We start from the raw sequence: 11,854 nt of genomic DNA, 5'->3' as shown, positions 1-11,854 counted from the left end.
CCCCCCCCCCCCCCCCCAGTCTCAAGCAGAGAAGAGTGATGATTTTGTCACGATTTCAAAGCCTAATTTAACATACTTGTCGGTGTTTTTTTTCATTCGAATTTGGATAGGTAGCTAATAACAAATTATTCTGTGGTGTGGTGAACTTAAAACTCGTTTTCAATTCCACTTTACAGGATCTTTAATAGAATAAAAACGACCGGACGAGTCGTGTAGCAAATCGGAAATGCATTACCACCTACATCCACCGGGGCCGTTGCCTCAAGCCGAGGGGTGGGGTCTGGTCTGTGCGGGTCGCTACAGTATATCAAAAGTGAACTATTTTTAAAGCATACTTAAAAGTATATCGAAAGTTAACTATTTTCTAAGTATACTTTTTAAAAGTATATCAAAAGTGTACTATCCATTTTTTGTATAGCCTACTATAGTATTCTTCTTTTTCGTAGGGGTAGGTAAGAAAATTACAGCAGTCATTTTGGAACGTTCCATCTCCGACCAGAATACAACGTTGTGGCAACGTTGTCTACGCTACCATCAACATTCGCTATATAAAGTTGCTACAACGTCGCCGGAAAGTAATGTTGCCGTGACCACTTACTGGCAGCATTGTCACAACGTTGTGAGGTAGTTGTGTGTGAAATAGGGTTTTCTTTATTATACGTTGATGGAACACCCCCCCCCCCCGGTCTTTAAATATATTTGATCTGTTTATTTTTAGGTCTATTAACAGATGTAGTTTCCTTGTGACTGCTGATGAAGTTGACCAGCTTGTGTAGATTTGTAGAAAATGCCCTGTATAAATGAAAATGTTCGCATTGTGATGACGTTAGCCAGCTAGTAGAACACGTGCAGCCAGTCAGATGCCCCATTTTATTACAGATAGGCAAGCTACCCTAAATAGGATAAAATAATCATGCAATAATTGTAATGTATAAATCAAGTGTCATGCTTTGACCGTGTGGTATAAAACAAATGTTTTGTTTTCAGGATTACGCATGCGATCAAGCTGACATGTCAAACAAGGTTGTTGTCACTGTACGTTTAGTAAGGTCTTTTGAGCACCGTAATTTCAAGACAGTCGCATTTTCTTGCGTTAACCTTGATCAAATGGTAGAAGATTTTATTCAACTTGTGAAACATGGTAAGTAACAATTTGTTAATTGGTAAGGTAATTTTGTCAAATTACATGCACGTCTTTAGACCAGCTCTTTGCTCATTCCAGATATTGCTGCGAGGGCAGGTTTACCACCCCCCTTCAAGAAGTTCGGTTATGGTAAATTATGGAATGTAATTTACTAACTTGGTCAGTGTTATTGCCGCAATTGTAGTACCAGAGTTGCTAAATCTCATGTAGATGTAGGCCTATATGTCTTAAATGGAATCCTATTAGATATAGAATGATAGACACAATATAATGTTGACTTAGTAGATCCAGTGGCATTCACAGCATGCTTTTCTGGTTATTCAGAAGCACCACATTTTAAAAACCTTTTTGAAAAGAAATGTCAACAGATGGAGTTATTCTTGCCTCCTTTTGCAGACACAATGAAGATCATTCACCAAGCTTTTGGAGCAAAGGTAGGCTAAATAGATTCTCTAACAAAGATTACAAAACTTTCACCATCTAAATGCATCTTCTGTTTTTATTCTATATTGTTATTCACGTCCCTCATTTTTTGTATTAAAGAAAGCCCCACAGCCAATCTTCAAGCAGTGGTTGTAGCCTGTTCAGTGGGCTATTCAAGGGCCATCGCTAACACGGACCACTGGTTACTACCTCTAGGGGAGCTGATGCTATTTTCAGTGGTTCATTATGTGGTATTCCTGGTCCAGGCCAGTTGCTCAGTGTTCCGTAGCGTGGTCTGTAGATATATGTATTTCTCTCCGTCTGTAGCCAGGCGGTAAATAAAGTATATTCCCCACAGTATAGGCTATGAAATAAAAGTTGTTGTTCAGCAAAAGGTTAAAACTGATTCAAGATTGCAGTGTAGAAAAAAAGCAATAATTTTAAGTTAGTCAAAAATACATTACATTTCTGAAAGTAGTGTACAACAAAATACAAGCAAAGTTATAGAGAATGTTGTAGTTATTTGTTGTGTCCAGTAGATAGCGAGGTCTAACATGGTTAAATTAGCATGCCAGTTGCATGCCAGTTTCTTTCTGTTTCGGTGAATACGATTGTTAAATGTGTCTGAATATCTTACCAAAATGTGGGTTTGTAAACTATGCGAAAGAAACGAATCAGAATGGGATTTATTCGCCATGAAAGTTTGCACAGACAAGGAATTTGCTTTGGCAGGAAGGTGCATACAATAAACATATAGGGACCTAAAATTTAAATATGTGGACTATCTTAAGGGTACATAAACTAGCAGTACTAAGTGGAATGAGAATTAAATAAAATATACAATAAAATAAAATATAAGTTGCCTAATTTACAATATAAAAATACAAATATTACAAAAAAATACAAGTGTACAAGATACAATTTTGTAATGCAGTGCAAAAGGCAGTGTGTTTTAAGCAGGAAGTCATTAGAGTCAGTGTGGTCCCTTGGCCTTGTTGAAGAGGCCAACAGCGGAAGGGAAGAAAGTAGCAAATTAGTCGCTTTCTCCTGGGTAATAATCATTGGATATTCAGCAGTTTAGTGCAGATTAATGTAAGACTAATTGTAAATGTACATGGTGTTTTTTTAAGTTTTTTTTTACTTATTGAATAAGTATTTAACAATGTATTTTTCTGAACTTTTTCTGAAAGAGTTCTGAAAGAGTTTGCATACATTGTATGCAAAAACATGTATTTTGTTTCAGAATTTGGAAGAAATCAGCCAGTTTGGTTCACAAATAAATAATAATAATAATACAAACTAGAGAGGATACAATTTCTGGGGAAATTGTAGGGTGTGCTTGCTTGCATCGATTGCAGATGGGTCCGTTTATTAACTGTAATTGGGTGTGCTTGCCTTCGGCACCCACAAGGCCTTTGTTCTCTCACATATATATTTCTTTAATATTGTTTATTTTCACACCCCTTCTTCAATATTTGGACTACATAGACAACGTCTATGTCAAATGTTTCGTCTTGGTAGCGATTGAGTTGCTTGTATTTGTATTTACGTTCCGTTGAACGTACGTTCCGTTGAACGTACGTTCCGTTGAACGTACGTTCCGTTGAACGTACGTTCCGTTGAACGTACGTTCCGTTGAACGTAACGTTCCGTTGAACGTACGTTCCGTTGAACGTAACGTTCCGTTGCACGGTTTAAGTAGAAATAAAGTTTTTGTGGCGAAAAGTTAAGCTAACGGTGGCTAACTTGCTAGCCACAGTCAATAGGTGCGTTCGACATGAACTGACTTCATGCAGCGCTGCAGCCGGCTGCAGGCGGCTGACTTGAAACAGTGAATTCTGGTTAGACTTTTTGTCCGACTTGAGACGGCGCCGAGGCTAGGTCACTGTGACGTAGCCATCAAAGTACCGTGAGATCGATTCGAGAACTGCCGGCTGTGTAGCCGAGTGCATTTTCTCAAGAGCAACTGCGGGTTCTAATGACGACACAGCTATTTTATGATTGGCCAGACACACACACGACAACTTTGACGCGTGTTTTGTAATTATTCTGACACCTTCAGTTTCGCCAGCGCTCAAATCCGGACCAAACAGTTTAACCCTTGTGTTCTCCTCGGGTCGTTCTGACCCATCAGTCATTGTGACCCACCGTCGTATTGCGACAACTTTACCGCATACAAAAACAAAGTGAAGCATTTTCTTTTAACCGTCGGGCTGTCTCAGACCCCCCACATTGCGAAGGTTAAAAGAAAAGTATTTTTATTTGTTTTTGTATTGGGTAAAATTGGGTAAACACAATGATGGTTCGTTATGAACCTTTGGGTCATGTGACCCGAAGGCAGCACGAGGGTTAATTTAATTAAAAATGTGTTGAAGAAAGGGTTTTAGTCCGCCTCTTCACTAACGGAAAGACTAAGTTTAATTATAAATAAAGTAAAGTAAGCAAACAGCGCTTGATCGGCCATGACTGACGTCAACGCAGCAAACCACGAGAAGCTGGAATGTCTGACTTTACAGAGCCGTTTTCAACTCCTCCCCGACTGCAAGCGGCTACTCTCGCCGGTCGTTTCATGCAGCCGCAGTCCATGTCGAACGCACCTAATGACGCTACTTACATCACGAAAACTCCCGTGACTACCTCTAGCAGAACATTAGTTTAGCAGCTCGTTAAATTCTGGGAGATAGCTAGGCTAACTATAGCTTTACTGCAAGGCAGCTGCAGAAACGCCACAAGCAAAGAGGCCAGGGTGATAATAACTATTTACTCATTTTACTTTGTGATATGAAACACAATTGTGAAGTGTAATGTACAATATAAGCTGATATTATTAAGGAAGTACATTTACTTTCGGAAACAGTAGTCTACTATTTCACTGAAGCATTAACATCATGACATTAGCCTCTGTTGCCCAGGCAACACATACTACAGCGGTCTATGATGCATCTGTTTTCAATCGTTAAAATAAACATTCCTGCCATTTTCGTTGTAGGATTTATTATGACATTAGATTACAAGTAAACGATTTGTTGGTGAAATTATCATTACCTGTGGTTTCAAACCAGTGTAGCTCACTGCAACGCTGTTGCCTACGCGAGACACACTAGCTAACCAAAACATCTCCACAGCTGTTTAGGAAGTCAAACTGCGACAGCTATTTTCGGTACTCCCCTTACTTAAATCAAAAGTCTTTCAATATGTGAAACTATCAGACTACTAACCTGAACTTCATTGCCACAGCCTAAACTTTGTCAATCTGTCATGAAAATTATTAATTTCAGCCTAAACCGTAAATCGAATTCAACCAACGCAATCGCTACCAAGACGAACACAGCAGTAGTCTATTACTGTACTGTACAATTTACCGGGGCAGCTTCTCCACATAGGGCTATATCGCATTTTGCCTTGTTACTGACAATGATCGCTTCCAGCAAACTTCTTTTGAATTAGCCATTTCCCCCTAAATAAATGTCAAGCTTATTTACGTTTTTGGGGGGCATATTTTCAGTTAGCAGATGGTACTGTTTCAATCGCGATTCCATCTAATACTGCCGGTGACAACGTTGTTACTTATAATAGCTTGTTTCAAGGGAGTTCAGCTTGTTTCGAATGTGGTTCTTAATGAATGAATGCAATATGAGTGGGCTAAATGCTTGTCAATATCACTACTGTAGAAGGGAAAAACTTAAGGTGTCGTTTAAGTCATATAGGTTAGGTTCATTCTACATTTAGGCTACATTGTCATTTAGAAGACGCCCGTATCCAGAGCGACTTACAGTAAGTACAGGGACATGCTACACTTCACTTTTTGTATTTTGAATTGTACATGAGCAGCAACAAATGTAGGCTATGCTTTTAAATCTATGCAATCTTCATAAATAATAAGTAGGCATTTTTATATAAAATATACAGAAACTAGAGAGGGTACAATTTCTGGGGAAATTGTAGGGTGTGCTTGCTTGCATCGGTTGCAGATGGGTCCGTTTATTAACTGTAATTTCTGTATATTTTATATAAAAATGCCTACTATGCCTAATGTCATAATAAATCCTACAACGAAAATGTATATGTGAGGAATGTTTATTTTAACGATTGAAAACAGATACATCATAGACCACTGTAGTATGTGTTGCCCGGGCAACAGAGGCTAATGTCATGCTAATGCTTCAGTGAAATAGTAGACTACCGTTTCCGAAAGTAGATGTGGGCCTACTTCCTCAACAATATCAGCTAATATTGTACATTACATTTCACAATTGTGTTTCACATCACAAAGTAAAATGATTAAATAGTTATCACCCTGGCCTCCTTGCTTGTGGCGTTTCTGCAGCTGCCTTGCAGTAAAGCTATAGTTATCCTAGCTATCCCCAAAGTTAACAGATGTAAAACGAACGTTCTGCTACAGGTAGTCACGCGTGTTTTCGTGACATTAGTGACGTAGTGACGTTAGTAACGTCAGTGACTGTGGCTAGCAAATTAGCCACCGTTAGCTTCACTTTTCACCACAAAAACTTAACTTGAGCCTAAACCATGCAACGGAACGTAAATAAAAATACAAGCAACTCAATCGCTACCAAGACGAAACTTTTGACACCTAGGTTGTCTATTTAGTCCAAATATTGACGAAGATTTAGGGGTGGGTGTTGTGTTCTGTAATACTGTTCTATATGGTGCTACCACTAGGAGGCACTGTTCCGAAATGAATGCTAGTTGGTTTACGTACATGGTGGCAGAAGAACAGTCAACCGCCATGCGACTAGTTATGTACCTTCATGCTGCTGAAGTTTCTGAGTAAAGAGTTGTAACGTAATCCTGCTTGTCATTACTCTGAAGCTACAATAACGCTACACCACAGTGGGGAAATAAATAATAATAATATATGTGAGAGAACAAAGGTTGTGCCCTCGCCAAAGGCAAAGCACACCCAATAATATGTATGTATGTGAGAGAACAAAGGTTGTGCCCTTGCCGAAGGCAAAGCACACCCAATAATAAACTAGAAAGGTACATTTCCTGAAGAAAATGTGTGTGTTTGCTGAAAGCAGTTGAAACGATTGTTTTGATGGTTTGAATAGCGAAGAAGGTTTTAAAAAAAAATTAAGAGGTATGTGCTTTAAAAACAAAATGGTGAGAAAAAGTGTTAAAAGTATATCTGTCATTGTTATGCATTGCGATATTTTCTTACTGTTGAAAATTGAGAAAAAACAGTGCTGAAAAGAGTATCTTATTGACTTTCATACATTTTTAAGAATTACAAGTATTAAAGAATGAAAGACTGAGAAACAGAAAAAAGTTTAAAGTTAGAAAAATGAGCCAATATAGTGATGAAGAGTATATTGCATAACAGTTATCAATATCATAGCAGACAAATGTCAGCAGTATGAAGGTGAAAAAAAGTTTTGCTTTGAAACCAAAATGGTGAGACAGTGTTAAAAGTATATCTGTCATTGTTATGCATTGCAATATTTTCGCACAGTTGAAAAAGGAGAAAAAAGAGTGATGAATCTTATTTAATTTCATAAATGTTAAAGCGTTATGTTAGAGCCATTTTATATTTTATTTCATTCTAACCCTTTTACATTTTTAGCCCCTTAATATTAGTTGTACACTTCTTATTTAAGATTCTTATATGTTTAATGTGTGCACCTTCCTGCCACAGTAAATTCCTTGTCTGTGTGATGTTTCTTGGCGAATAAAACCCATTCTGAAAAGTATTAATAATTGAAAGATGTAGAAACAGAAAAAAGTTTGAACAGTGGAACAGTGAAGAGCGTTGGCCAATCGGATTGGTTCCTTGTTTCTGGTAACGTAGCAACCGTTGGTCATTGGCAACATTTCTAACCTAGAATCTAGGTTTCAGGTTCAAGGTGGAAGAGAAACTAATCATGTGTGCCTGCACACCCAGTCCTGTTCAGACACTTAATTTAAAGATGACATCAAAATAATAATCCATAGTGCAGGGTTGCCGATGTTGTCGTTGTCCCTGGTGAGTTTTTTATACTTTTAAATTCAATCTCGTCACATTACGTGACTTTGCTGTGCAACTGCAAAAGCTACTCTAACTCAGAATGCTGCTGCAAAAAAAGCTGAACTATTGTGGGTGGTAAATAAGATCACGCTACATCAAACCAGCAGATAATTTCTTGCAAGTGCGTCAAAGTGTATTTTTACAGACTGTATTAACACCGTAGGCGTGAATAATGCATGCATCGTCATTGTCGTCCATCTTTAGCCGAAGAAGCTAGAGAGAGGATGCAATGGGAGATTTCCTACAGTAAGCTAGATACTGCTTCAAATTGAAAACGGAGACGATCTTTTGATTAAAGACAAGTTCCTCAACCTCTGTTGTCAATATCGCCCTTAAAAAGTAAATACTGTTACGAAGCATTTGTTTGTAGGTAACGAACGATAGACGTAGCTAGTTTCGCCGTTCTATGGCAGCTATGATGACAGTCGTAGCTAGCGTTGTAAGCACTCGTCACTAGAATGGCCATAACTTTAAACAAAAGATCATATTTCAAATCTGTCTGCTGTTCTACATTGCCCACACAATTATGTATATATATATCAACTCTAACATGGCCTGTATCTTGTATTGAAAGTGCTCGAAAATTAGCTCGTCTAATGTATGGTGGACTGAGAGAACATTTGTTAGTCAAAGCGGAGCAAGCGGATGTTGTGGGAGAATTCCTACTGTGTTAGATTTACTGCTTCAAATTGAAAACGGAGAAGATATTTAGAGTAAAGACAAGTTTCTTAACGTCTGTGTTCAATATCGTCAACTAAAAGTAAAAACTTTTCAGTTACGAAGCTTTTGTTCGTAGTAACGCCAGCTGCAGTAAACCTTTCGTGACCCCGGTTTGGCTGTTCGTGACAGTCGGCTATGACAGTGTTGAGCCTCGATTTTTGCAGATTTCTGTGAATATTGCTTAAAGAAAAATAGTCTAGCTAGATTATGTACACTTTAAACTCAATGTACATACCTTGTTTGGCCAATTTGGTCGATTGTGGAAAAAATTAGAACCGTTTTTAGTTATGGAGAGCCATTGCGCTAGCTTGGAATAGCGTTATCGCACTCATCACTTCAGTGGTCATAACTTTAAAACAAAATAGTCTATCTTAAATCTGTCTGCTGTTCTGAATTCACGACAAAATTATGCACATTTCATACACTAACCTGTCCTCTAGCTTGTATTTAAAGTGGTTAAACATGAGGTTTTCTAAAAAAGTATTGACGACAGAGAAGATTTGTCAGAATGGCTCCGTGAAATCGTCTTGATAAAGGATGATTTGCCTAACATAATCATATAAATATTTACATCATTAGAAAGCCCTACATCTTGTCTTCAAAATGGTATAAACAGTTCAGGTCTGTTATTTGAAAAAGTCTGCATATTTAGGCAGGAAAGTGTTAGTGTAGAAATTGACGCAGTGAGAAACAGTTCTGTCAGTGCATGACGTCACAATGGAATTTGACTTGAACATTCTGAACCATTCTGACCTGAACATTTTAAACACTTTAAACTTTAATATCTTAAAAACTTTAAAAGTTATCTGTGAGAAAAGTAATAGCACACTAGAGCAGTTCAGACTTTATCAAATTAAAGTTTGAACAGTGTTTCGAGCTTAAACGGTGTGAAACCTAGTTAGCGACAGAAAAAAGTGGGCGGAAGAGGAAAATTTTAAAAAGTATGCAGAATAACAAGTGTTTTTTCTTGCAGCAAACACACTAATAAATAAATATATATGTGAGAGAACAAAGGTTGTGCCCTTGCCAAATCGACAACAGAATATAAGATATGAACTGAAGATATAAGTCATAGACAATACCTGTGTTTATTTGTCTCTGTCAACAAAAACAATGGGTTAATGGCTGACAAAAGTACCATATGACCAAAGGCAAGAGAAGGGGAGATACCACAAGGCCCATATGGATCACTGGTGCATATTTCTAGAAAGTTAAATAAAAATAGCTAGTCACATGCTATGCATAAATATAGATCGATTTATAACTAGGTACACAACTGCCATAGGCCTGTGCAGTGCAACAATAAGAATATGCGTAATTTAAAGCAATAGATTATATTTAATAGACAAAAGATTATGATCGCTAACATTTATTTGGCTAACAGTGTTGCAAACACAGTTAGAAAAGGGAGAAGGTTGATTTGGATCACAAATACCGCTCAGACCACTCACTAACTTCGGACCACACAACGGACAACTGAAAAACAGGTTTGGACCATCAGTTTCAGCTCCCCCTAGTGGTACAATACATATCGTAGAGTTATGACAGTTTTTTACGATACGTTTTATCCAATAGAGCTCCGGGAGTTGATGTCACGCAATCCCAGCATGCACCGGTCATCGCCATTTTGGCAGGAAAGTGGAGAGCCAAGTGGAGTCACGTAACGTCCGGAGCTCTATTGGTTGCGCTACCAATACACAACATACTCTACACCTGCGTCATGCACGTTTTTGAAATTAATCTGTTATTTAAATTTCTTACTTATTTTTTTATTGTGATACGTACCGTATCATCAACCCAGTATCGTGATACTTATCAAATCGTGTCCTGAGTATCGTTACACCCCTAGTAACCAGTGATCCGGGTTGGCAACCATGGTTCATAGACAGACCTCCTGAATTGGCTGAAGCACCCACTCCAATCGTGAGGAAAATTGGAAATGCACATGGCATTGCATTTTTTGCTTTTAGACAAATGAGTTGGTGATGAGTTTGGAAGATGATGACAAGCTGATTTTGCAAGAAGGAATATCACTTAGAGCTTTTGGAATTGGTAAATGAACATGTATTCTTTTCTTCACACAAACCATTGACATATGTTTAAACTAAAGGTAGCTAAACAATTCAGTCAACGTTCCATGTGCGTCTGTGTGTATCGGAATGTTATGAATGTTGTAATGAATGTTTGAGACGTGTTACAGCAAATGAAACAGAACTGGCTTTCTTCAGAAGAGAAGATTATGAGATGTTCAAATCAAATCCCCAAACCACCTGGTGACGACACTCATGACCGTGAAGCCCTACCTGAAGAGTGGAATTTGAGGTCAAGCATCCAGAGCAAATGAAAGATTTAAGTAGCCGGTCCTCAGATGTTAAACAGTCTATTAATGTCTTCCTAATTTATTCTTCACTCCATTGGTATGCCGTTTTTATCTGATATTTTACTGAATTCAGTTGACAATTACATTTCTTATTGCTAAGTTTAATAAATCATTTAATGGATGTATTTAGTTCTTCATTTACAAAATACTTTTTTCATAGTGTTTAATACTGTAAAATACCAAATTTTGTCATTAAAATATGTAATTCTATATATATAAACTCCTCCAAAAAAGTTTGGAAATGTTATTTTGGTCGATTATTCCTCCCCTTCAATAATACCAATTGGTATTGTATTTTATATCGTTGGAAAGCCTGATTAGTCACCTTTATGATGAGGTACAACTTGTAATGATCGTGCATTCGTGGAATGAGCAACACAGCTAACCCTATGGGTAGCGGCCCAAACTTTTTTGCCAAAATCCCCTGCAATATTCTTCTGTTGGTATTCACGTTTTGAGCTTCAAGTGGGATCAGCTTGGGCGTGCTGTATGTGCCAGAGTGACCAACGCAAACATGTTGGCTGACTTGCGACATATCCTGGTTGAGGAATGGGATGCCATCCCACAGCAGTGTGTGACCAGGCTGGTGACCAGCATGAGGAGGAGGTGACAAGCTGTTGTGGCTGCGTATGGATCTTCCACACACTACTGAGGTCCCCGACAGTGTAAATTGAATAAAGTGTAAAAAAAAAGCCAATGTGTTGTTTTTTCCTTATTACTGTGGGAGAGTGCAATCATCCAATCCACCAAGCAACTCAAAACGAGAGTGAATACCATCAGAAGAATATTGCAGGGGATTTTGGCAAAATAAATTGGGCCGCTACCCACACAGTTAGCTGTGTTGCTCATTCCACGAATGCACGATCCTTACAAGTTGTACCTCATTGTAAAGGTGACTAATCAGGCTTTCCAAAGATATAAAATACAAGTTTTTCAATACGAGTTTATTTTGATATCAATGCTGCTTAAAAAAACAGTGGTCTCAACTCAATAAGGCCCTTCATAATTTGTAATACTTCCTGAAAACTTGACAGATAACTGAGCTATAAGAAGCTGTAAGACATCTTCCTCTATAGTGATCTACGGCCTTGGGACACAAATTCACAATCATTGTTGCTCAAACTGTTGCTTTAAAAAAGTAATCCTGTACCAATTAAACATT

General features: G+C 38.1%; 1 protein-coding gene across 4 annotated transcripts; it reads left to right on the top strand.

Annotated features, from left to right (window-relative positions):
* The first annotated feature begins 239 nt into the window (after positions 1-239).
* On the top strand, positions 240-10,813 carry c3h2orf76 (chromosome 3 C2orf76 homolog). Of its 4 annotated transcripts, none has more exons than XM_062457475.1 (6): positions 240-575; positions 988-1,141; positions 1,223-1,273; positions 1,541-1,578; positions 10,283-10,364; positions 10,513-10,813. In XM_062457475.1, the coding sequence occupies exons 2-6, from the start codon at positions 1,012-1,014 to the stop codon at positions 10,587-10,589; spliced, it is 378 nt and encodes a 125-aa protein (XP_062313459.1). In that variant the 5' UTR covers positions 240-575; positions 988-1,011; the 3' UTR covers positions 10,590-10,813. The 4 variants fall into 4 exon arrangements, with proteins under 4 accessions (XP_062313459.1, XP_062313458.1, XP_062313460.1 ...); XM_062457474.1 differs by having other exon boundaries at positions 240-624; XM_062457476.1 differs by lacking the exon at positions 240-575 and adding an exon at positions 699-883.
* Positions 10,814-11,854: the final 1,041 nt, after the last annotated feature.

Source organism: Osmerus eperlanus, chromosome 3 (assembly GCF_963692335.1).
Source record: "Osmerus eperlanus chromosome 3, fOsmEpe2.1, whole genome shotgun sequence".
Lineage (NCBI taxonomy): Eukaryota > Metazoa > Chordata > Actinopteri > Osmeriformes > Osmeridae > Osmerus > Osmerus eperlanus.
The sequence above is the reverse complement of the archived record's forward strand: the minus strand, read 5'-3'. Positions and strand labels throughout refer to the sequence as shown.

Coding starts and splice junctions, on each gene's coding strand:
- c3h2orf76 (XM_062457473.1), top strand. CDS start 973: ATGTTTTGTTTTCAGGATTACGCATGCGATCAAGCTGACATGTCAAAC. Junction 1,274..1,540: donor CTTCAAGAAGTTCGGTTATG/GTAAATTATGGA, acceptor CTCCTTTTGCAG/ACACAATGAAGATCATTCAC. Junction 10,365..10,512: donor ACTTAGAGCTTTTGGAATTG/GTAAATGAACAT, acceptor GACGTGTTACAG/CAAATGAAACAGAACTGGCT.